Raw genomic sequence first — 26,131 nt, 5'->3', positions numbered from 1 at the left:
TTCTTCTTATGAGTGTCTGGTCTAACCAGAAACCACGATCACGTGGCGTGTTGACTCTCTCTTCCTCGGTGGAGCTGCACATGCCTGCTTGGCCCTCCAGCTGCACGGAATTTATTCTGGAGGCCACACAGCCAGATATATGGGCTTGAACAGGGGCCTTATGAGGATGCTTAAAATAACAAGCTCATGCTGTTTAGGCTGGAGGAGAGATGATGGAAAGGGGATGTAGGAAGTGCTGTCAAGTCCCAAAAGGGCTGCTAGGAGGAACTGTTTATGTGTAAACTCTCTCCTTCCTTCTGATCTTCACAGTGAGTGTGGAGGGCACCAGCAAAGCCCAGTCATTTTTAACAAATGCATGTGGTTTCTGCAGAAAGCAGAACTGGATTGTTTCGTCTCTATTTTTTGAAGGCTGAAAATATGTATGTTTATACATGCATAACAATTTGGGGTAGATAACAAGTAACAGTAAATTATGGGGGTGAGACTGAGGTTCTGTATAAATGGAAAAAAAAAATTGATTTGATTGCCTTCTCTCTCTCACTGTGTTGCCCAGGCTGGAGTGCAGTGACGTGATCTCCGCTCACTGCAACCTCCACCTCCAGAGTTCAAGTGATTCTCCTGCCTCAGCCTCCTGAGTAGCTGGGAATACAGGTGTGTGCCACCACACCTGGCTAATTTTTTGTGTACTTTTAGTAGAGACAGGGTTTTGCTACATTGGCCAGGCTCAAACTCCTGACCTCAGATGATCCACCCACCTCGGCCTCCCAAAGCACTGGGATTGCAGGTGTGAGCCACCGCACCCTGCCTGTGACCTCTATGATGTGATTTTCTTTTTTTAATGCCAGTATGTCACTTTCAGAATAAAACAAGAACTAGTCAAGGATGCCACCCCCACCACCATGAGCCCAGAGAGATCAACATAGACCCATCAGAAAGGAGAGAGTGGTATGAACATGGAGGGCCGTTGGGGTTGAGGAATGGCCTGAGAGTGGGCGTGGCCAGTTGGCTTGGGTTCTGAGCAGCTGCTCATTCAACAGGCACACTGAGTGTGGGCTACTGTGTCTGGTCCTAGGGTTAGGATGGATGGCAAAAATGACATAGTTCCTGTCCTTGGGGAGCTGATAGTCTAGTGGGAGAAACACATATTGAAATAATTGCAAAAGAATATATGTACAGTCCATGGCAAGTGCTAGGAAGACAAATGACACAGTGCTCTGAACATATATAATGTGAGGGGGAACCTCCTTGCTTGTGTGGGAGGTGACCTGGAGCCCATATCTGAAGGCTGCATTAGGAGTTAGTGAGGCACACAGGAGGGAAGGCACATTTCAGGTGGAAGGGGAGCCTGTGCCTTCGTGGAAAGAAATATGGTACATTAGGAAGGCAGGGATACAGGTCTTCCTGGAGCCGAACATGGTGGGAGAATAATGGGAGGAAAGTGTTCTGTTCCTTCTCTTAGGGGAGACAGGTGGACAGGTGTCTGTGGTCAGGGGATGGGATGTGGCTCTCCCATATGCTAAAGCCCTAGACAGTTAGGGGTATAAGGTTGATAAACATGAGGCAGGCCTCAGGCAGACCTGACTTGAACTCGGCAGGTGTGTCCCTCGGCCAGCTACTGGACTTGCCTGAGCCACAGCGTCCCCGTCTGTGGAATGGGGACAAGGCTGCCTCATAAGCCTGTGGTGGAGAGATGTGTGGAGCCCTGTACACTTTTCATCAATGGCTGATGGATTGGCCTGTTAATACTGTAAGAGTGTGATGAGGACGCTCAGGGTCACTGGAACGCCTCATCATTTTTTAAAAATCTCAGGCTGGGGGAGAGCAAGGAACCCTTGGAGATCTTCTGTTCCAGAAAGGTCCAGGCCAGGAAGGGCTTAGGAAGAGAAGCAGATGGAGAAAAAAAATCTAAGGAAACAGGCCCAGGAGTTGACATAAACTGTTCGGAGAGGTTGTTCCAGCAGACCCTTGCACCGGCAGCCCCTTTTCATGAGATAAGAAAGCCTAGGAGGGTTGGGGGCAGGAGGGCACTCATGAAAGGCAGGGTCTGGATGTTCTACTGGGGATTAGAAAAACAAATCATAAAATGTCCATATACTCTGCTAAAAGGTCAATTTTAGAAGAATAAATGGTTACAGGGAGAAATACAAATGTTGTATTAAGTAAAAAACACTAGATACTATGATTTTGTAAAGTAAGTATAAATATATATGTATGTGTGTAGAAAATGCCTGGGAAAATATTCATACTCAAAATGTAGCTGTGTCCTAGCGGGGCATGGTGGCGTGCGCCTGTGGTCCCAGCTACTTGGGAGGCTGTGGCACGAGAATTGCTTGAACCTAGGAGAAGGTTGCAGACTGTCTCAAAAAATGATGTAGCTGTGTCCAAGTCATGTTACTAATGATTGTGCATATATATGGTTCTTGTGATAAGTACACATTAGCTTAGTGATGAAGCTGTCACATGATTTTTGAGGTCAAAAGTTTCTAGGCCAGGTGTGGTGGTTCATGGCTATAATCCCAGCACTTTGGGAGGCCGAGGCAGGCGGATCACTTGAGGTCAGGTTTCAAACCAGCCTGGCCAACATGACGAAACCCAATCTCTACTAAAAATACAAAAATTAGCCAGGCCTGGTGGGGTGTGCCTGTGGTCCCAGTTACTTCGGAGGCTGAGGCAGGAGAATCGCTTGAACCCAGGAAGCAGAGGTTGCAGTGACCGGAGATATTGCATCACTGCACTCCAGCCTGGGTGACAGAGAGAGACTTCATCTCAAAAAAAAAAAAAAAAGGAGTTGCTAGAGAGCTGGGGTTCCAGGGGTGTGTGGGCAAGGGTGGGGAAAATGTTGGGGGTGGTGAAGGCCCTCCCCCACTCACACCCACCCCACTGCCTCCCCAGGAATGTAACAACCCCTGCTGCAATGCCTCTAATTGTACCCTGAGGCCGGGGGCAGAGTGTGCTCATGGCTCCTGCTGCCACCAGTGTAAGGTAAGTGGCCCTTTCCTCCATGCCTTGGGCCCTGGCCTGACAGTGGGACCACAGGACTGCTCTGCTGGGGTGGATGGCTGGGGATTTGCCTCCATCCTGGGAGAGTGATGGCAACAGAGTTTCAGAAATATGGAGCAGGAGAGGTGCCTTGAATAAAATTTACTATTCCTATACTGGGCCTCACTGAATTCAGATCATCCCAGAGGAGGGTGGTGCCTCTTTGGAAATGGTACTTTTTTTTTTCTTTTTTAAAGAAATGTCCAGAGAGAGTGGGCTTGATTTTATTGAGCTCATAAACAATAATAATTATCATAATTTGTATTGACATTAATGGACCTCTTAGTAGATGCCAGGCACTGTGCTGGGAATCTTATGTACGTTATCTCATTCTCTCCTCACAAAAACCCCATAAAATATATGTGATTATCCTCATTTTAAGATGTGGAAACTAGAGCTTATAGGGGATAAGAGGTTTATCTGGAATCAGGCAGTCAGGAAGGGACTGAATCCAGCTTTCCCTGACTCTGGCGCCCACATTCCTAATATTGATGTGAGAGATAAATCGTCTGTTACTGCTAGTGTTACTGTAGAACCACAATCACTTTTCCACAATTCTGCAATTAAGGGAGTTCTAAAAGCTGAAAAAAAATGTAAACACATTTGGTGGCAAAACTTGACCTGGATTGACATGAGACGAATTATAGTCTTTTTAAAAAAAATCACTCCTAAAGTGAATATTTATACTGCATTACAGAAATATTAGTATGTTTGATCAGAAGGTGTTATCCCCAGCCTTGCTGGGGGGTTATGTAATATACATATGTAGTTATATATGCGGACATATGTAATTATCCATATCCATATCCATATACACATGTGTAATTATATATGTACACACATGTACATATGGACCTATGTATTACAATATCTGCTTTCTAAATCTGAAAAGCCTGAACCCCATCTGGCCCCATCATTTTAGGCAGGAACTGTGGGCTTGGGCTTCTGCCCAGCACTTGCTGAGTGCTCGTTAGGGGCCAGATACTTCGTTCTAACTCACGTTTAATCACCCATGAGTGGGTTATTATCCTGAGTTGTGGGTGAGTGAGCACACACAGGTTACACAGCAGGTGCCCAAGGCCCCGCTGCTGGTTAAGGAGCTGGGATGTGTGCCCAGGCAGGCTGGCTCTGGGGCAGGTCCTCTTTGCCTCCACCTGCCTCTGGGTGGCAGAGGTGTGTCCTGCAGCCTCCTCCTGCATACACCACCCCTGCCCACACTTGCGACTGGGCATCCACTCTCAGCAAGCTGTTCAGCTGGCCCAGTCTCGGCCTGAGAGTGGCCAGTGGAGAAGCCTGTCTGCCTTCTCTCCTGGGAGGACCCTGTGGATGGGAGGAGTGGCCCAGGAGCAGGGGAGGGGGTCTGTTCTCAGTCACAGGTTTCCTTGCCTGGCTCTCGGAATTTGCACGGCATCTGGTTTGGCTGTGCATCCCCCAGGGAGGCTGTGCTGGGTCAAGTTCTTCCAGTCTTGGCCCAAGGCCTAAGTATAAGCATGGAGTGGACCCCTTCATTCCACACAAGAATTTCAGTTTGAGCCTCAGAAAGGATTCCCTGGTGTCCGAGACTGACTTCAAACCCTGGCTGTGTGATTTGGGGCAACCTATTAACTCTCTGAGTCTAGGTTCTTTATCTATAAAATGCGAAGAGTATTAGTAACACCGACTACCCAGGGAGGCTGTAAGACTCTTCGCCCTTTGCCCCAGGTGTGCTGTTGATCAACGTACTGATCTGCAAAGTGGGGCAAATAGCAGTATCTATCCCATGGAAGCTGTGAGGATCCCATGAGATACGTGTATGTCACACGCTCAGCCCAGTGCCTGGCTCCATAGTGGGGATATATTATTGCTGAGGTGCTTTGTAAACTCACAGATGTTATGTGAGTGCTAGTTTTGTGTGTGTGTGTGTGTGTGTGTGTGTGTGTGTATTAGTGGGCCTAGCTCCTCTGCGACTTACTATGAGTCTTTGGATGCATCGTCTAACCTCTTTAAGCCTACAGATTTTATCATCTGCAGAAGGGATAATTATATTACACAGGACTGTCATGAAAACTAAATGAAGTCATATTTGTACTGGACACTTAAGTGGGAGCTGCATAAAAGTAGCTGCTATTATTAAAGCATGTAGGAAACTGTAAATTGTTGTATAGGTATTATTTCTTGCCTCTTTCTAAAGACTTCTATGAAGAGAAAGTGAGTTAGCATTTGTGAAAACAACTTGAAATTCTGTCAGTAATCACATGAGAAGGCTGAAGATGGTTTGGGCTAATGAGGTCATGTAAAAAGTGCTGTGAAATCATGGTAATGGAAAATTCCGTTCTATGAGAGTGATCCTTATGAGCCCTTGGGCAACAGGGTTGAGGGCGGGGAGGAGATTGACTGTGTTTTCCTCTCATCCCTTGGCTCAGCTGTTGGCTCCTGGGACCCTGTGCCGTGAGCAGGCCCGGCAGTGTGACCTCCCGGAGTTCTGTACGGGCAAGTCTCCCCACTGCCCTACCAACTTCTACCAGATGGATGGTACCCCCTGTGAAGGCGGCCAGGCCTACTGCTACAACGGCATGTGCCTCACCTACCAGGAGCAGTGTCAGCAGCTATGGGGACCCGGTAAGCCTCTCCTGGGGAGCACGGCTCTCCCCAGCCCACCACTTCCCAGCCAGCCTCCCCTGGCCCTCAGAGTAGTTTGGAACCTTGGCTTCAAATGGCACCTCTAGATACTACCTCTTTCATCCCCTTGACTCAGGGTAGATGTTCAGGGAGAACCAGAGGACAGTGTTCCTTCCCAGTCCCTTGATGCTTTTATTTCTCAGAGTGGACAACTGAATAAGAGTAATCCAAAAGAAAAATGAGCAGAGGATGGAGACAGAGAAGCAAATGCAAATGGCCCTTAAGCTTTGAAAAGATGTTTAACCTCAGTCATATTAAGGGAAAGCAAAGTATAATTATGATGAGGTGAGATTTTTCATATATCAGATTGCAAAGACTGAAAGTTAAGATAATAATAATACAACAACAATAATAATGATATAGTGTTGTGGAGGGTGTGAAGAAACAGGTAGATGTAACCGCTATGGAAAACAATTTGGAGATATACTTAGAAATGCAGCTATCACTTGCACGTGTTTGTGAGGATATATTTACTATGATGTTTACTGCACCATTGTTAGCCATAGCAACAACAACCTGTATGTCCTTCAGTAGGACCAATTAAAATAATTCTGGTACATTCATATAATGCAGTGCTTTATGGCTAAATAAGGAGGCAGCCTTATATTTACTGAATAAAATCATCTTCCACAAAAAATTAAGTGAAAAATGCAAGGTGTAGAACAGCAAATAAAATATGCTTTCTAGCCAGATTTGGTGGCTTGCACCTGTAATCCTAGCTACTCAGGAGGCTGATATGGTGGCTTGCACCTGTAATCCTAGCTACTCAGGAGGCTGAGGTGGGAGGATGGCTGGAGCCCAGGAGTTTGAGGCTGCAGTGAGCCACTCCACTCTAGGACTCCAGCCCAAGTGACAGAGGGACGTACCATCTCAAAAAAAAAAAAAAAAAAAAGGCCGGGCACAGTGGCTCATGCCTGTAATCCCAGTACTTTGGGAGGCCAAGGCAGGTGGATCACCTGAGGTCAGGAGTTCAAGACCAGCCTGGCCAACATGGTGAAACCCTGTAACTGCTAAAAATACAAAAATTAGCCAGGCGTGGTGGTGAACACCTGTAATCCCAGCTACTTGAGAGGCTAAGACAGGAGAATCTCTTGAATCCGGGAGGCAGAGGTTGCAGTGAGCTGAGATCGTGCCACTGCATTCCAGCCTGGGCGACAGAGCAAGACTCTGTCTCAAAAAAAAAAAATATGCTTCCATTCTTTATTAGATAGATTATCTCTAGAAGATACACACAGAACTACACCTAGGAGATATAGAAATTAGAGATATAAGTATCTTTAGAAAATATACTGTTAATAAGTGCTATTCCTCCAGGATGTAGAGAAGTAGGAACTGGATGACTACAAGAAAAATTTTCCAAGATATACTTATATCTTTAAAATATTATGCATGTATGACCTATTTTTTAAAATATTGAAACGGAACATGGCTTCTTCATTAGAGAGCAGGCTTAGCATGCAACCCTCCCCACACACAAATATAAATCCTCAATAAGGTAGGAAGAATTTATATAAAACAGGCCAGGTGTGGTGGCTCACGCCTGTAATCCCAGCACTTTGGGAGGCTGAGGCGGGGGGATCACGAGGTCAGGAGTTTAAGACCAGCCTGGCCAAGATGGTGGAACCCCATTTCTACAAAAAAAAAAATAATAAATACAAAAATTAGCCGGTCGTGGTGGTGGGCGCTTGTAATCCCAGCTACTCGGGAGGCTGAGGCAGAGAATTGCTTGAACACAAGAGGCGGAGGATGCAATGAGCCATGATCGTGCCACTGCATTCCAGCTTGGGTGACAGAGCGAGAATCCATCTGAAAAAAAAAAAAAGAATTTATATAAAACATTATTCTCTGAGTAGATCTTGATGAGAATATGGGGATGGAGTAACCTGGAGGGAACAGGAAGAAGAGGCTGAGTATTCCCTCCCAGAAAATATTCTTAACTTCATGACTTTACCAAAGATACCTTTGCCCTTGGGGGCTTCTGACAGACGAGTATACTGATAGATGTTGCTTGCCCACCCAGGAGCCCGACCTGCCCCTGACCTCTGCTTCGAGAAGGTGAATGTGGCAGGAGACACCTTTGGAAACTGTGGAAAGGACATGAATGGTGAACACAGGAAGTGCAACATGAGGTGATGACCAAAGGGCAGGCCCAATGAAATGAGGATGAACAAGCAGTTTCTGCTGTGTCCTCACTGCTGCCCAGCTCAGCAGCGTGACTGGCCCTAGAGCTGCACCTTTATGTCAATCAGTTGAAGTCAGTCATCTATTCTCAGCCCCCTGTTTGACCATGCACTTTTCAGCTCTAAGGAAGTCAGAGGAGGGTGTGGATGGCAGTGCTTCCTAGAAAGCTGATCAGGCTTCCTTTGGGGACCATCTTACAGTAGGGCAGGGAATCAGCCCTTTTGGGTCATTTCTGCCAAATTCTAATCATGCCCTAATTTGAATAGCTCCTCATTCGTTAATTCACTCATTCATTCATTTATTCATCATTCATTCCAACCAACCATCCACTCATCTGTCTACCCATCCATCCATCCATCCATCTACCACCCACTCACCCACTGATCCATCCATCTATCCATCCTCCACCACCCACTCACCCACTGATCCATCCATCCATCTGTCTGTCCATCTATCCATCTACTATCTGTTGAAGATTTACTGTCTATCTACTATCTATTGAAGATTTACCATGTGCAAGATACTGTGCCGAGTGCATGGAACTTTTAATTAACAATATAGTATGTTAATGGCAATGCGGAGAGAGCCATCCAACCCATCTTAGTGTGTCAGAGTGGTTTCCCAAAGGAAGTTATACCTACACTGAGATCTGGAGCAGTTACCTCAGTGAACAGGGTGGAGAGTGGTGCTGGTGCATAGGAGAGTAATCCAGGAAGAGAGATGAATAGAGAAAAACTGATGGTTGAAAGAACTGAGAACAGTTTGATACAGTTAAAGTATGATGTTGGGGTGCAAAGAAGAAGGTCTGCTGAGAAATTAGCCTGGATAGTTTAGCATGGACCAGATCATGAAAAGCCTCAAATGCATGGCTAGGGGAGTTTGGACTTTAGCTTGAGAGCAGTGTGGAAATTAGACTTCTATGGGGCAGACTGGAGGCAGGGAAATCAATCTTCTGCAGACCAGGTAAGGGGGGTGGGGCAGTGTGAATTAAGGTAGATATATAGGAGGGAAGATTGATAGGGTTTGAAAATGGCTTGAGCCCAGGAGTGAGGGAGAATGGGGAGTTGGAGATGACCCCAGATTTCTAGCTGGAGCTCCTGGGTGGATGGCGGTATAAGGAGCAAAAAGGGAAAGATTGCTCAGCTCAGGTGGCTGTTCTTGGAGTTAAGGACTTTTCGAGGCCAGTTCTCTGGTCTAGATTTGCTCAGGGTCAAGGAGCCTGTTCTCTTCCCTTGGTGTCAGTCCACATGGAATCTCTCCTGGTGGGTTCCAAAGCACATGACTGCCCTAAACCTTTGCCCCACCCCATGCAAGCCTGCTGTCTTGGTCAAGAAAGACTGAAGCTCTCTGGTGCCCCAGCTCTTCCTCTGCCTCTGATTCCGCTTCCTTCCCTCTCTGTCTCTTGTGCCCAGAGATGCGAAGTGTGGGAAGATCCAGTGTCAGAGCTCTGAGGCTCGGCCCCTGGAGTCCAACGCGGTGCCTATCGACACCACTATCATCATGAATGGGAGGCAGATCCAGTGCCGGGGCACCCACGTCTACCGAGGTCCCGAGGAGGAGGGTGACATGCTGGACCCAGGGCTGGTGATGACCGGAACCAAGTGTGGCTACAACCATGTGAGTCCCCTTCTCCAGCTCACCTAGGAGCCAGCTGCAGAGCAGAGTGATTAAGAAGTGAGCTCTGAGGGAAGGATGCCTGGGGCTCAGATGCCACCTCCCCAACCTCTGAGCCTCGGTGGCTCCCTTCATGAAGCGTGTATAGTGACAGCAGCCACCCACCCCAGAGAACTGTCAGAAGGATTAAAGAAAATCATCCTGGTAAAGCACTTAGGTGGCCTAGCTAGTGCCACTTTCATCCTCATTGCTAATTATCATGGGAGTTAAAAATGGACTAGGAGTTAGGGAAGCCTGAGCAAAATAATAGCAACTATCCCACAGAGTCGATTCTGATAATCGACTATGGAAACTATGGAATCGACTAATGAAACTATGGAAAACATGAAGCATTTAGCATAGCACCTGGCACAGAATACTGTCACCATCATTATTTTTAAATATAATGTTAAAATTGATACATATTAATGACAAGTAATTAACATAATCAACATACTAGTCCTTTAATGTGATAACACATATTTAATATTGTATTGTTAAATATGATACTTTAACAATATATTTGTTGTTTTCTCCCTAATCACAAAAGTAATAGCAGAATTTAGTTGGCTGTTGTCCTGTCCTTAGCGTTGTGGGCTGTTTTCCATTTTTCACTTTGATAGTAACCTGAAGTGGGCTGCCTTTTTGGGCCCTCATACTTTTTTCCTTTTAAGATGGAGTCTTGCTCTGTCACCCAGGCTGGAGTGCAGTGGTACAGTCTCGGCTCACTGCAACCTCTGTCTCCCGGGCTCAAGCAATTCTCCTGCCTCAGCTTCCCGAGTAGCTGAGACTACAGACACAGGCCACCAGGTCCAGCTAATTTTTGTATTTTTAGTAGAGACGGAGTTTCACCATGTTGGCCAGGCTGGTCTTGAACTCCTGACCTCTGGTGATCCGCCCACCTTAGCTTCCCAAAGTTCTGGGATTACAGGCGTGAGCCACCAGGCCGGGCCATGGGTCCTCATATGTGCCAAGTGCAAAATCTTGCCTCCTAACTCCCAACCAGCATCCCTTCCACTGCACTGATCATTCTGTTTTCTCTCCGTGCAGATTTGCTTCGAGGGGCAGTGCAGGAACACCTCCTTCTTTGAAACTGAAGGCTGTGGGAAGAAGTGCAATGGCCATGGGGTGCGTGCTGGGTTCTGGCTTCTCTGTGTCATGGGGGCATCATTAGGGCAGGCCCTGTGGGTGGCTGATGCTCTCTGGGGTGCTGATACCTCTGCCCTTTCTTCGCTCCAGGTCTGTAACAACAACCAGAACTGCCACTGCCTGCCGGGCTGGGCCCCGCCCTTCTGCAACACACCGGGCCATGGGGGCAGTATCGACAGTGGGCCTATGCCCCCTGAGAGTGAGTGCCAGCCTGCTGGGGCCACTGCCCGCTTCTGTGAGAAGAATGGGCGTCAGGGGCAGGTGGCATGTTGCAGAGCATCCACATTGAGTCAGCTTCATTGTCCTGATTTTGTAGAGAGGAAATCAGGATAAAGAGAGACCGAGAGAGGAGCAACTGCCCATAGTGTGGTGTGGGGACATGGTTCAGTCTCTCTTCTCCCATCCTTTCTACTGAGGAGGGGGAGCCCGCTTAGTAGAGTGAGAGTAAGAGAGACTGCAGGTCATTGAATGTTCCCATTCTTTTTAGGGGACACGGTGACTATTTCTCTTTGGGCACTTAAAAATAATCATGAACCTGGGACACATTATGGTGGTTTAGATTTCCTCTGATGGACACAAGTTGAAATGGAGAACCAGACACTCGGAAAATTTTATAGTATTTTAGTGGATCTCTCAAGGATTCTAGCACTATGGTTTCTAAAGTTTTTTTTTTTTTTAAAAATAGCAAATAACTTTAAAAAAAAAAAGCACCAAAATCTTTCAAGGAAGAACCCCCAATATGTAAAACTGATAAAAAGTAGTGTTTTGTTAGTACAAATATATTCTCTATATTTACATTAACCACTTGAGAGAATATTGGGGTAGTTTTGATGAAACCAAATGTTAAGTTATGGATTATGGGTGAGAGTTCTAGTCTTAAATCCGTCTGAGTCTTTTTGTTTCTTTGTTTTGTTTTGTTTTGTTTTTTTGAGACGGAGTCTTGCTCTGTCACCCAGGCTGGAGTGCAGTGGTGTGATCTCAACTCACTGCAACCTGCGCCCCCCAGGTTCAAGTGATTCTCCTGCCTCAGCCTCCTGAGTAGCTGGGACTACAGGTGTGTGCCACCACACCCAGCTAATTTTTGTGTTTTTAGTGGAGACGAGGTTTCACCATGTTGGCCAGGATGGTCTTGATCTCTTGGCCTTGTGATCCTCTCATTGCAGCCTCCCAAAGTGCTGGGATTACAGGCGTGAGCCACTGTGCCTGGCCCATAATGTGTGTTTTTATTTATAATTTGTAAGTTAAAATAAGTGATACAAATTAAATGCAAATCAAATGCCTGAAGAAGAAGCACGAATACCTATTTTGAAATCTGCTGTAGCCCAGACAGCTTCTAAATCTCCCACTTGGGTTCTGTTTCTGGAAGGTGTGGGTCCTGTGGTAGCTGGAGTGTTGGTGGCTATCTTCGTGCTGGCGGTCCTCATGCTGATGTACTACTGCTGCAGACAGAACAACAAACTAGGCCAACTCAAGCCCTCAGCTCTCCCTTCCAAGCTGAGGCAACAGTTCAGGTATGACAGGGTTCGATGGAGGACTCAGGGTCAATTTATGGGTCACAAAGGTCTCCATAAATGGTACTTAGCAAAAGTGTTGGTGATAGTGGGACTAATTCAGGGAAGACAAATGCAAGGGACACACTGCCCTCTCCCCTGCTGTGACTGTGACAGGCATTACTAGTTGATCTTATTGTAAGTACTCTACTGATTCTGGTCGTCACTCCTGAGTTCTTCTCAGCAGAATATCCCCAACCAAATCAAGTTGAAATATAAAATAAAATTTATTTGCCATCCTTTGTCTAGTTGATTTGTTCCCAATTTTATTTTATTTATTTATTTTTGAGATGGAGTTTCGCTCTTGTTGCCCAGGCTGGAATGCAGTGGTGCAATCTTGGCTCACTGCAACCTCCGCCTCCTGAGTTCAAGTGATTCTCCTGCCTCAGCCTCCTGAGTAGCTGGGGCTACAGGTGCATGCCACCATGCCCAGCTAATTTTTTGTATTTTTAGTAGAGACGGGGTTTCACCATGTTGGCCAGGCTGGTCTCGAACTCCTGACCTCAGGTGATCTGCCCACTTCGGCCTCCCAAAATGCTGGGATTACAGGCATGAGCCACCATGCCCAGCCCCCTCTTTGTCTTTTTAACCCTGTTGCTTTAAAGTTTGTTTCATCTGGTATAAGAATAGCTACTCCTGCTCACTTTTGGTGTCCCATTTGAAAAGTGATTTATTATTTTGGATATGGAAGATGTACAGTCTCTGAGTCACCTATTAAATAACATTTGTTCTGGAGGGGATTTTAAGTCCCAGGTCTTTCTGGATCTATGCCTGATGGGGATTGGTTGATGGCTTGTGACACCCTTGTGTCTCCTCACAGGGGAAGGGTCTTAAAAGGGTGAAGATAAGGTGCTGAGAGAGCTCTGCTTTGTATAAGGCCAACTCTGTTTCCTTGAGAGTTCTCCATTGGCCACATGTTTTTCTACTTAGGAAGATGTGGTTTGAGAAGACCTAATCCCACTCCCTCCAGAGCAGACTTGGGAAAGATTTAGCTGCTTGCTGGCTGTGCTTGGGTCAAAGGGAACTCAGGCACTGTCCCCTGCTGAACATCTTCCCCTTTCTTTTCCTCCCCCATTTCTTGTTTCTAGTTGTCCCTTCAGGGTTTCTCAGAACAGCGGGACTGGTCATGCCAACCCAACTTTCAAGCTGCAGACGCCCCAGGGCAAGCGAAAGGTAAGAGCTTTGCACCACTGAACTTTGCTACTTTTCCTTTATCCCTCAGGGCCATGCTGTATTTTTCTTTTTTTCTTTTTGAGATGGAGTCTCGCCCTGTCGCCCAGGCTGGAGTACAGTGGCGCCATCTCGGCTCACTGCAAGCTCCGCCTCCCGGGTTCATGCTATTCTCCTGCCTCAGCCTCCCGATTAGCTGGGACTACAGGTGCCCGCCACCATGCCTGGCTAATTTTTGTGTTTTTAGTAGAGACGGGGTTTCACCGTGTTAGCCAGGATGGTCTCGATCTCCTGACCTCGTGATCCACCCGCCTCGGCCTCCCAAAATGCTGGGATTATAGGCATGAGCCACCATGCCCGGCCGCCATGCTGTATTTTTCTAAGAGCCTCTGTGGGCCCATGGGATTGGTAATAAAAGCCCTTTTATTGGCTGGAGAGACATGTTATTTGGTTCTGACATCCCCTAATGACTTTAAAGGTTGCATCTGACTTCTGAGATCCTCAGGGGTTTAATAGATTGGTGTGTCTGTTCTCCCTTTGGGCTCTGGTTTATCTCAAAGAGACACACAAGGCCAGCCCTGAGTGATTTCTTGTCTCAGGTGTTCCTTGACTTGTGCGTACAGGTGATCAACACTCCGGAAATCCTGCGGAAGCCCTCCCAGCCTCCTCCCCGGCCCCCTCCAGATTATCTGCGCGGTGGGTCCCCACCTGCACCACTGCCAGCACACCTGAGCAGAGCTGCTAGGAACTCCCCAGGGCCCGGGTCTCAAATAGAGAGGACGGAGTCATCCAGGAGGCCTCCTCCAAGCCGGCCAATTCCCCCCGCACCAAATTGCATCGTTTCCCAGGTAAGTGGATAGTCAGCAACCTTGGGCTGGGAACATTGCTTTTAAGGCCACTTTCAATGGGTAATGGCAAAGGTGGGGAAGGTGAAACTTGTGGGGCCATGAGCTGACTGCCTTTTCTGCAATTCAGTCAATACGGGGGTGCACAGCAGGTTAGAGCAATGAATGTGGGGAAATGGACTCTCTAGGCAGCTCCTAAACCACGTGGCATTTTCTCCCGGGTTGGCCTATTTTATGACAAGCCACTACCCACCTTCCACCCCCAAATTAACTTCTGTCAGTTCCCCATGCTCGTCTGCCTGCTAGGTCTTTGTAAATGCTGCTTGTTCTGCCTGATACACTCCTTCTGCCCTTGGCGGGGCCAGCTCCTGCTCATCCTCAGATCTGCTCCTAGATGCCTCTTCTCCCAGGAAGCCTAGTCTGATTCCTCAAGTCTGAGGTTGATGGGACTGTACTTCTCTCATCATAGTACTCTTCCCACCAAATTGTACCTATTGGTACCTTCTACTGATTGGAAAGTCTTAGGGATGTATCCTGATGCCTTGCCCATCCCAAGGGGCAGGTGCCTCTGGGAGGTGAGAGTGGGGTCTAGACTCTCTGCCTCCAGCCCTGGTGCTCTTGGAGGCAGAGCCTGCCCAGCAGCCTGTTCCCACTGCGTGTGTGTGCTCTGATAGCTCTGACCACACCTTCTGCAGGAGATCCCCTAGTGTAGACACAGGTGTTTCCTGGGTGGCGGCCAGATGGGGTGCCTTCTGGAACTGGCCTGTGTGTTTTGGGTGTGACCCCTCAACTGAGACTGCTTTCTTTGGGTGTAATCCAGAGAGCTCCATGAAACCCAAGCTATCTCTGACCCTAAGGACTCTGGGGTTGGTTGCAGGCTTTGGAGGGTCCTTGGGATGTGTGGCAGTGGTACAGTTTGGGAAGGCTGAGGGCATCCATTCTGTTTCTCTGCTGTGAAACCGCTGCTCTCCCCTTCCTTTTGTGTGGGGCAGAGGTAGGATGGAAAAATCCATGCAGAAAGAGAGAGGAAAGATTGACAGGGAGAGAGAAGGAAGGAGGAAAGGAAAAAAGCAAGAGAGGGGAGGAGTGGAGAGAGAGGTGGAGAGCGTACTTGTGTGCTGAGGGTGCCGTAACAGAGTACCGCACACTGGGTGGCTTCAAAACAGACACTTATTTTCTCACAGTTCTAGAGGCTAGGAGTCCAAGGTCAAGGTGCTGGAAGGGTTGATTTCTGAAGCCTCTCTCTGTGGCTTGCAGGTGGCCACTCTCTTGCTGTGTTCTCGCGTGGCCTTTCCTATGCACTGCTGCCTCCCCGGTGTCTGCGTGTCCAACTCTGCTCTTCTTATGAGAACACCAGATTGGATTAGGTGGCCTCATTCTATCCTAATCTCCTCTTTAAAGACCTTATCTCTAAATATGGTCACATTCTGAGGTACTCAGGGTTAGGGCTTCAGCATATGATTTCTTTTTTTAAATGATGAGTGCACAGTTCAGTCCCTAACAGAGAGATGAAAGAAAGGGAGAAAGCAGGCGTGTAGAGACTTGGGGTTACAGGAGAACAGGTGTGCCAGCAGAGGGAGGAGCGAGTGGGTTGGGCGAGCAGTCCACTCACACTGTTGTTGCGAAAAACCCACACTAGAGGCATGTTCAGAGAACACGGGGCCAGCCTCAGCCCTGTCACCCCAAGGTGCTGAGCCGTAGGTCAGGAAGCATCAGGGACAGCGGGGACCCAGCTGTGTGTTAAGTGGTGGAGGCTGTGCGTACCCTGCACCTGCACCCCTGGGACTGCTGGCAGGAGTCCCGGGTGCAGGAAGCTGCCCAGCCAGTGGCGGGCATCCCAAAACACAGCTCCCATGCACAGCTTCTCCTGGGCCCCAGGGCCTAGGTGGGTGTCTCTCTACAAGCAAACAGTGGGAGGCAGCTGCTCTGAGTGGGGGCTACTGTGATGACATTGGGCTGCCACCTGCCTCCTCACAGCCATTCCAAGAAGGGAGTTTCTGCAGCCCTCATTTCTCTTGGAGTTTGCCAGGCCTCATAGGATTGAAGGGACTTGCCCGACATTGCACAGCTGTGAGTGGAGGAGCTAGGACTTGAACCCAGGTCTCACCCAGCTGAGCGAGACAGCCTCCTGCCCTGGGGCCACTCACAGTCTCCAGTCTGCCATCAAAGATTCCCCACCTCCTAGCTGGGGGACATGGACCCCCTGGAGAAGTGATGGATGAAACCTCATCACTTTTTCAGTTCTGCTATTCTAAACCGGCTTATGCACCTGCACTCTGGGCCAGGCGATGACGAGGAAGGCAGATGGCAGCTTTGCCTCCAGGAGCTCACATTCTGCTGGGGCAGTGACTCTGGGATACGTGTCACTGCAACAGCTATATGTGCTGTGAAGGAGAGGCTCAGGGTGCTCAGAAGAGAGTAACAAGGGGATTTGACCTAGTCTGGGAAATCCAGGAAGGTTTCCCTGAGGAGGTGACATTTGAGCTGAGACATGAAGGAGGAACAGGGCTTAACCAGGCTGTGAGGGCAAGTGATGAAGGAGCTTTCCTGGTCCCAGGACTCACTAGTAGGGAGGCTCTGTCATGGGAGAGGGCCCTGCGAGTTGAAGGAACTTGAAAGGTTTGTGTGCTTGGGGCCCAGGGAGCTATGAGATGAGGCTGGAAAGCCAGGAGGAGCCCGTCTATGCCCAGGCCACGTAGCCTTGGTCAGAATTTTGGTCTGTATTCCATAGGAAGAGGACAGTGGTGACATGATGCAATTCTCTGCTGACAAGGATTGATCGCTCTTTGGGTTATCTTTGGGCAGGAGAGAGGTGTAGTTCCTGCCAGGGGTCCATAGATACTTCTGAAGCTGTTAATCTACTGTTTAACCTGCATGGGGATTACTTAGTGTATTCACGTTGTGATAATTCATCTAGTTGTATATTTATGATTTGTTCACCTTTTTCTGTGTATATTATATTTGAATTTTTAAAATAGTTTTAAAAAATGAAAGTCACCCTAGAAGCAAATGGGTGTCCTAGTTAGAAGATTTAAAGATTGTCCTGAAGAAAGATGGTAAAAGCTTGGAGCAGGGAGTAGGCAGGGTTGATGGAGTGAAGCTGATGAGAAATGTGCAGAAGAGAAAATAGATAGGAGTTGAAGATCCATTGCTTGGCAGGGCATGACGCCCCGTGTCAGGCTTGTGCAATCTGATTGAGTGAGGTGCCGTCCCTTGTGGAAGGGATCGTGGGCCAGAGTAGCTGAGGGACTGTTTCTGCTTCAGAAAAAGGAAAACAGTGCTGGGCGAGGGCTCTGGTAGGGCTGAGTTGGATCATCGCAGATGTGGCCTGTGGCTGGTTGCTGCGCTGGGAGGCCCAGCGCTGACATGCTGATGAGGCTCCTGCCCAAACTCCAGCCCCTCAGTGGCTCATTCGCACAGCTCCCTTGGGAGCACAGCCTTTCCCACTTGCAACCTGACATCTGCACCCAGCTGTCACCTGCCCCAGAAGGTCTCTATCCTGGCTTCCAGCAACCACTGCAACTTGGCAGCTATTCTGAGCTGGGGAAGGCAGTGGTAAAGGGGCAGGTTGCATTGTCCTTCTAGATGGAGCTGAAGAACATGGCTTTTTGGCCCTAAGAATTTAGTTTAGTTTCTGATGCCATGAAGCTTCTTGGGGAAAATCTCGGCTCTTTGGGTTATTCCTGCCCTCTCTATGTGCTTGCCTTTTGTCCACTTTAATACGTGGTAGTGACCCTCTCGAGAAGGGAAGGAAGTCAAGGAGAGCAGGCACTGGAACTCCCATCTATGCAATTGGCTTCCCCTTAAACCCCAACAGCTTGGGGGCCTGCGGGCGGGACAGTCATTCTTTGCCCCTTAAAAAACAATGGATCAACGAACACATGTTGAGCACCTACTGTATACTAGGCACTATTCTGGAAGCCAAAGATGTATCAGTGAACCAAACAGATACGGACCCCACCCTGCTTCCACTCTAGAGGGGAATGGAGAGACAGAAAGTAAAAATCAACTGGATAAGTAAATAAATTATATATGTTGGAAGGCGGTAAGTGATATGAAAAGAAAAGAAGAGGTATATTAGGATAAAAAGGTCAGGGAATGTCAGGGTGGGGGCTGTTGTAATTTTAAATAAGGTAGTCAGGGCAAAGCCTTGTGGAGATGGTGAGAACATGAAGGTAATAGTAACACAGCAAGGACAGAATCCATGAAATGTGCCACACACATGGACAACCAACATGAACAAAATGTAGCAGCTGCTTTGTTTAAATTTTGTTTTAATCTAAACAGGCAATACACATACATGCTCTTGTTAAAAAAAAAAAAAAGGGATGTTCAAGGGCTGGGCGTGGTGGCTCACGCATGTAATCCCAGCACTTTGGGAGACCAAGGCAGGCAGATCACCTGAGGTCAGAGTTCGAGACTGGCCTGACCAACATGGCGAAACCCCGTCTCTACTAAAAATATAAAAGTTAGCCGGGCATGATGGTGGGCGCCTGTAATCCCAACTACTTGGGAGGCTGAGGCAAGAGAATTGTTTGAACTCGGGAGGCAGAGGTTGCAGTAAGCCGAGATCGTGCCATTACACTCCAGCCTGGGGGACAGAGCAAGACGCCATTACAAAAAAAAAAAAAAAAAATGGAATGTTCACCTGGAGCACACCCCTCCCCTCTCGCATCCCATCCCAGTGTAATCTCTTTGATCTGTATCCTTCCTTTTTTCTGTTACAATTTCTACTAGGTGGTGAGCGTGCTGACTTATTTTATGTCAACTATCCTCTACAGCTTGTTTGTTCCACCTAACAACTCTTGAACGTCTCCCCGCGCCAGCCCCTATCAACCTACTTCATTCTTTTTAAGTGCTATATCATCTGTCACTTTATAATTTTAGTTATTTTTCTGCTGATGAAATTTTGCTTATTTATAGTTTCTTTGCTGTTACAAACAGTGCTGCAAGGAACAACCTTGCAATTTCATTTTTGTGCACGCGTGCGAATAGTTCTCTAACATAGGTCAGAAGAAGTAGAATTACTAGATCAGAGAACAGTTATTTGTAATTTTTTTTTATTATACTTTAAGTTCTGGGGCACATGTGCAGAACGTGCAGATTTGTTACATAGGTATACACGTGCCATGGTGGTTTACTGCACCCATCAACCCGTTATCTACATTAGGTATTTCTCCTAATGCTATCCCTCCCCTAGCCCCCCACCACCCAACAGGCCCCGGTGTGTAATGTTCCCCTCCCTGTGTCCATGTGTTCTCATTTCATGTTCATCTCCCACTTATGAGTGAGAACATGCGGTGCTTGGTTTTCTGTTCTTGTGTTGTTTTGCTGAGAATGATGGTTTCCAGCATCATCCATGTCCCTGCAAAGGACATGAACTCATCCTTTTTTATGGCTGCATAGTATTCCATGGTATATATGTGCCACATTTTCTTGATCCAGTCTGTCATTGATGGGCATTTGGGTTGGTTCCAAGTCTTTGCTGTTGTGAATAGTGCCACAGTAAACATACGTGTGCATGTGTCTTTATAGTAGAATGATATATAATCCTTTAGGTATATATCCAGTAGTGGGATTGCTGGGTCAAATGGTATTTCTAGTTCTAGATCCTCCCTATTTAATAATGGTGCTGGGAAAACTGTCTAGCCATATGCAGAAAGCTGAAACTGGATCCCTTCCTTACACCTTATACAAAAATTAACTCAAGATGGATTAAAGACTTAAACTTTTATGGTTTTAAGACCTAAAACCATAAAAACCCTAGAAGAAAACCTAGGCAATACCATTTAGGACATAGGCATGAGCAAAGACTTCATGACTAAAACACCAAAAGCAATGGCAACAAAAGCCAAAATAGACAAATGGGATCTGATTGAACTAAAGAGCTTCTGCACAGCAAAAGAAACTATCATCAGAGTGAACAGGCAACCTACAGAATGGGAGAAAATTTTTGCAATCTATCCATCTGACAAAGGGCTAATATCCCCAGTCTACAAAGAACTTAAACAGATTTACAAGAAAAAAAACAAACAACCCTATTAAAAAGTGGGTGAAGGATATGAACAGACACTTCTCAAAAGAAGACATTTATGCAGCCAACAAACATATTTAAAAAAGCTCATCATCACTGGTTATTTGTAATTTTAATAGATACTGCCAGCTTGCTCTCCTGACTTCCTCTTGAGAATATAAACACATTATACATACAGTTTCTTTCTAAATGGGACCATACAGTATATAACTTTTTCCTATCTGATTTTGACCTATAAGATATCAGGGATATTTTCTTTCAAACAGGCCTCTGGCCTTCAAGTGAGGCTTATTGCTTTCTCTCCAGGACTTCTCCAGGCCTCGGCCGCCCCAGAAGGCACTCCCCGCGAACCCAGTGCCAGGCCGCAGGAGCCTCCCTAGGCCAGGGGTTGCATCCCCACTGCGGCCCTCTGGTGCTGGCCCTCAGCAGTCCCGGCCTCTGGCAGCACCTGCCCCAAAGGTGAGTCCACGGGAAGCCCTCAAGGTGAAACCTGGTACCAGAGGGCTCCAGGGGGGCAGGTGTAGAGTTGAGAAAACAGCAATTCAGGCTTCTTGTGATCTGGACTGAACTTCCAGAACAAAAGCCAAGGGCAAAACATTCATGTTTCTTGGTGCCCGCTTGACTGTGGAGTGTTGGCTTCATGTGAAAGGTGATGCTTAGAATCCTGAGCTGTGGTGGCTTCAGTCCTGCCCCTGCACCTGACCTGTGGAGGGACCCTGAGCAAGTCCCTCTTGAGTCTTTTTCCTCATTTGTACAGAGGCTATGTTGAGCATAGTACCAGCCCCATCAGTTTGCTGTGAAAAGCAAGGAAGTGCATTAGTAGAAGCCACCTGGCCTGCGGGAGGCTGTGTACACTTGGCCCCTCCTCGTACCTCTTCTCTGTGGCTGACAGTCTCAGTTTGCCAGTCTTGGGAGTTAGGTCAGAAAGGGATGAGGTGAAGAAGCTGGCTGACCACCCTGTATTCCCACGAGGCATTGGGAAAACTATGGACTGTGCTGCTGCCGTAGCAGGGAAGGGAAGAGGGAGGGGTGACTGGTCAGCTTGAGATGGGGACACCCACCACACCCCTCCCTGCAGGGCTGATGGTCTGGATGAGCGGACACATGGATGGACTTCACAAGAAGCCTTTGTTCTCAGTGGGTGGTCCATCCTTCCTTCTAAAATCGGGAGGATGGCTCCCCCTTGATCCCATTGATCAGCATCAAGCTGATGTCTCTCTCCCTCCCTTCTTTTTCTTCCCAGTTTCCAGAATACAGATCACAGAGGTCTGGAGGGATGATTAGCTCGAAAATCTAGACCTGTCCAAGGGGCTTCTCCCTTTCCTTGAGCTCTCTGGACACTGCAGAGGACCCATGGCCATGGAACCCTGAAGAAGCATGTCTGGCCGCCTCTGAGCTCCTCCCACCCTCCTCCAGGAACCTCCACATCTCCAAAAATCTCCTTGTTGACTCAGTGCCTCCTCGGCTTCCTCGGAAGCCCAGAGGGACTACGATCTGATGGCTTCTAGGTGTTGTTTTGTGCAATATACAGCCCCAGGTAGGGAGGGGAGAGTATGAAGACGGTGAATGGCAGCTTCTCCTCCAGACTCCTAGCCCCGAGGTGCTGATGGAGATGCTCAAGGCTGGCAAGCCCCTCAGGCCAGCTCTTCACTTGCAGAAGCCATCCATTCACTCCTGGGGTTCAGGGCACGCAAGAGAGCTTCCCATTGCTTCTGCTCTCCTCAGAGGTCCCAGGCTGGACGGAGGCTGGTACTTACCCACCCCTTTTAGCTTTTAGGGATTAAGGAAGGGTCAAACCAGCCACTACTGTGGCTCTGCCCAGGGCTTGGTTGAGGGAACGGCTTCTGGCTGTATGGCTGCATGTGACAAGCCAAGTCCCCTCCCACCTCTCCCCAAACCTCTGCATCCCTGTATTCACATGGGTCACTCTGACTCAGACAGGTACTATTTCATAGGCAGTGTAGACAGCAGGAGGAGCACTGGGCTTGGGCTTCCTCTGAGCCGTGATGCCAAAGGTTGCGACTCCTGACTCTGGATAATTTTTAGTTGCTCTTTGTTTTCTCTGCCGCACTTTCCTGGTGCCCCATGCTTTTCTCTCTTCCTTCCCTTCTCATTCTCCCTCTAATGTGTGGTGCTTTGGTGAGCAAACCTTCAGCAGTCCTGACCTTCGGGTGACCAGGTGCTTGTGACCTACAAGTCAGAGTCCTCTCACAGTCGGCCACTGGATTTCCCTCATTGGCTCTCAGGAGTGTGACCAGAGTAGACTCGGGGCATGGCCATTGGGGTCATATGTTTATTTTTCATTGTGTTTTGTGACCTCAGCAGGGTGGGGGTCTTCCTCCTTACTCTCTGAGCTAAATCTAGATGAGGTCCCCCCTTAGGGAGCCCAGCTGTTTACAAAGTACACACGAGGGAGCCAGCCTGCCCTAGTGGCTGGTCATTGACTTCGGGCTGGACTGTTGCCCTCTGAGCAGAGAACAGACCCATTTCTGGGAGCTGCCCGAGATCACTGGAGAAGGCAGCCAGCAACAGCTGTGCTGGAACAGTCAGAGCTGGGAGCTTCTCCCTCAACCCAGCTTTTTGTCATTCGGTTCCTTTTGTTCTCTCTCTGGTCACTGCCCTTACCTGACCCTCACAGAAAGAGAGCTCTGAGCAGGTGAGGGGGTCTGCGGTGGCTGCTGTCTTCCCTGCAGCAGGGAAGGAGGGCCATGTGGTGCTTTGCTAGACAGGACGGTTTTTGCAAAGCACCTGGAGATGTTTTCTGGGAGATTGACTCCCACCCCACAAAGGTGCTGGGTGGCTCTCCGGACAGGAGCTGGCCTGATCTCACTCCTCTGAGGCTTTCCTGGGGCCTCCTCCCGTCCTGCCATGAGCAATTGTTTGCTCTTGAAAACCTCACTGCAAGGCTGAGGCTGAGCTTCTGATTCACCACCCCAGGGCCTCCTTATAGTTCTCTGCACACAATAGGTGCTTCTTGGATGTTCTTGAGTTTGGAAATAAGTGGAAAATACGGGATATACCCCTGGGGGAAAAGCCTGGGTTGGGTTTAGAAAGATCTCAGGAAAATGAGTTTCTCTTCCCTCAGGGTGGCTGTGATACAGGTTCCCCATGTCCTTGCCGTGGGTCACCCTTGCTGTGGAGATCCATTCCCCACCTTTCCTGTGGCCCAACCTTTTATTTAAATGTGCCACCCTCTTCCTCAAGGCTTGGTTCCTGGAAAGTAAAGGTGAAAACATCCCCTTTCACCCCTCTGCAAAACAAACAAGCAACATCCTCAAAACCCAACCCCATGCCTCGCAGAGGTTCCTGTGGCTTCTCCAGCCTTTCTCCCTCACATCAGGAGGTAGATAGCTCTGAAGTGACAGTGCCACAGCCATAGTGACTGCATGAGCCGTCTGAACCTGCAGTCCACCCTCCCTGGAACCACACCAGAAAGAGACCTGGGTTGTTGTTTTCTTGCTTTTTGTTTTTTATTATTTTCATATCACCTCCATCCCATAAAGCTGTACTGTGAACTGGAAGATGGTGGAATGTTTTGGAATTGATAGACTTTCGGCAACCAGTTCTACTGATGCTTCACTCCTGGCTCTGTTCAGGGAGGCTGCTCAGGAGAAAGACTGGCCGTTATGCATCCCCTTTTCTTTCCAGTGCCCAGTACGCTGTTTTGAGGTGTCAAATACAAATAAATCTGGACTTAGGGAAGGAGAGACCTTATTCCAAAGCATGACTGCAGAAGGGGAAAGGGAATATTGCAGAAGGGGAAAGGGAATATGGCAAAATGGAGAGGAAGGGGCCTTATGGGAACAGTGAAAAGGCTCAGACCGACCGACGGCAAGATCTGCAAGCATCTCAAAGCCCAGGCAGAAAAGCCCTTTTCTTTTATTGGAAGAAGTAAACATGGCTAGAAAGAACCACGTTCAGGGAATGACTTTGTGCCCAGCCTTTTTTTTTTTTTTTTTTTCCCCCCCAGGGGAGGGGCTGTTTGCTGGCTCAGGCTGAGGGTGGCCCAAAGTCCAGGGTCTGGTGGGGAGGAGGGAAGCTTAACTCAAGTTTGGGTTAGTGAGTTAGCAAGCTCTTTGTGCAGATGGGGATGTAGGTAAATCTTTTTAAAAGTGAAATTAACCTCCTGCCAATTTTACAACCCAAGAATTTTTTTTTTAAGGGCCTTGGAGCCATCTCTAAAACAAACCTCAAGGGATTTAGTGCGCTGTCTCCCTGTCTCTAGAAGCCTTAGCCTGGGCACCTGGCTCAATCTTGTAACTGCCTGCTAGCCATAGGTTCCTTTCAGCCTTGCTGACTTCTCCCTATAAAAGTAAAGTCCTTTTCTGCCCCAGCTCTGAGACACTTGCAGATCTTAAGGTCTGAGACTTGCTGATTTTCTGGTTGGAGTGTTTTTTTGTATTGCCATAGTCCCTTCCCCCTGAAGCAGTAGCCCCTCCCCACCTCCTGCAATACGCCTTTCCAATAAAGTCTCTCCCTGCCAACTTCCTAATTTATTCTTATTTGACAGAGGGTATGGAAGACTTGCAATTTGAAAATTGGGGACCAGTTCCAAAGTCAGTAATTGTGTTAACCACGTGTATAACAGCTCTGCTGGACACCCAAGAAAGCCATGGGAACACCAACTGGAAAGGTCCCCTTCCTGAGGGAACCCTGCGAAGGAGAGGTTCTGTAGAATCCAAGCCCACATTTCCAAAGTCACCCCCAGCGCGTCCTCTCACACCGTCCACTGTGCGTTTGTATGTGTCTGGGATCCAGGGCAATGTGAATTTTCTTTTTATTTGGGAGATTGTTCACGGAAAACAGATCTTCTTCTCTCTTGTCCACCTATTAATTGTTTACAATATTTGTACATCTATGCAAAATACTTGAATGGGCCATGGTGCCTTTTTTCCTTGTTTGTATTTAATTAAAAATGAATTGTTTGTCATTTGCAATGTTATCTGGTTCGGCAACTCTTTATTGTGTGTTTGTTGTAATGTCCTACCGCTCAGATTAGATAGGATTCTTGACGCGCACTCCAGAAAGAGTTCCCACAAGGACAGTCAGTTCAGCCTATAAAGCCATCATGGTGGACCCTGAGCCACAGCAAAGCCTATGTTTTCCTATGACCAGTAGAGGGGGCTGTTTGTCTTTGCACCTGGACGCAGGCTGCTTATTAAAGGCCTCAATGATCCTGAGATTCTTGGGTATGTTTTTTCTCATCCTACACTACTGCATATAGAAGACAGCTGAGAGCCTCTGCTCACCTCCTCATCTTATTATAAGGCAAGGGATCATACTTTAAAGAGGGGAGACACTTGCCCAAGGTCTCTTGGGCTGGGTAGGCAGGCACAGCCAGGGATAAGGTTGGGTGTGCTTTCTGATTCCAGAACCCTGCGTGATACCACAGCTCGTATTCATTAGTGCTTCCCAGTCCATAAAAGGATCCCACCCTTATTCTCTCATTGATCCCTACCTCAATTTTGAGGTTCTCTCAGAGAGATGGAGGATTAATAACCATGATCGAAGGTAACAGTTACTCAGTATAGTCGGCCCTCCATATCCGTGGGTTTCAAATCCATGGATTCAACCAACAGCAGATTGAAATATTTGAAAAAAAAAAAAGTACAACTATAAAAAGTAATACAATTTTAAAATACAGTATAACAACGATTTACACAGCGTTTACATTGTATTAGGTATTATAGAAATCTGGAGATGATTTAAAGTATATGGGAGGATATATGTAGGTTATATGCAAATACTATACCATTTTATATAAGGGACTTGGCCATCCTTAGATTTTGTTATCCATGGGGGTCCTGGAACCAATCCCCTGGAGATACGGAAGAACAGCTATATTTAACATA

The 26,131-nt window shown here is 47.8% G+C and overlaps 1 protein-coding gene across 2 annotated transcripts in view; it reads left to right on the top strand.

Annotated features, from left to right (window-relative positions):
• Window positions 1-25,221, top strand: part of ADAM19 (ADAM metallopeptidase domain 19) — a 98,189-nt gene extending 72,968 nt beyond the window's left edge. The window contains exons 13-23 of one of the 2 annotated variants that reach the window (XM_054489085.2): window positions 2,893-2,982; window positions 5,442-5,637; window positions 7,718-7,826; window positions 9,291-9,495; window positions 10,582-10,659; window positions 10,771-10,879; window positions 12,047-12,191; window positions 13,319-13,403; window positions 14,024-14,248; window positions 20,586-20,738; window positions 21,523-25,221. In XM_054489085.2, coding sequence (XP_054345060.1) covers window positions 2,893-2,982; window positions 5,442-5,637; window positions 7,718-7,826; window positions 9,291-9,495; window positions 10,582-10,659; window positions 10,771-10,879; window positions 12,047-12,191; window positions 13,319-13,403; window positions 14,024-14,248; window positions 20,586-20,738; window positions 21,523-21,576 — 1,449 coding nt within the window. In that variant the 3' untranslated portion in view covers window positions 21,577-25,221. Of the gene's footprint in view, window positions 1-2,892; window positions 2,983-5,441; window positions 5,638-7,717; window positions 7,827-9,290; window positions 9,496-10,581; window positions 10,660-10,770; window positions 10,880-12,046; window positions 12,192-13,318; window positions 13,404-14,023; window positions 14,249-20,585; window positions 20,862-21,522 lie in introns of those variants that run through there. The other variant, XM_054489084.2, reaches the window with a different exon arrangement.
• Window positions 25,222-26,131: the final 910 nt, after the last annotated feature.

This window comes from Pongo pygmaeus, chromosome 4, assembly GCF_028885625.2.
Source record: "Pongo pygmaeus isolate AG05252 chromosome 4, NHGRI_mPonPyg2-v2.0_pri, whole genome shotgun sequence".
NCBI lineage: Eukaryota > Metazoa > Chordata > Mammalia > Primates > Hominidae > Pongo > Pongo pygmaeus.
Note: the sequence above shows the minus strand (reverse complement) of the source record. Positions and strands in the feature narration are given on the sequence as shown.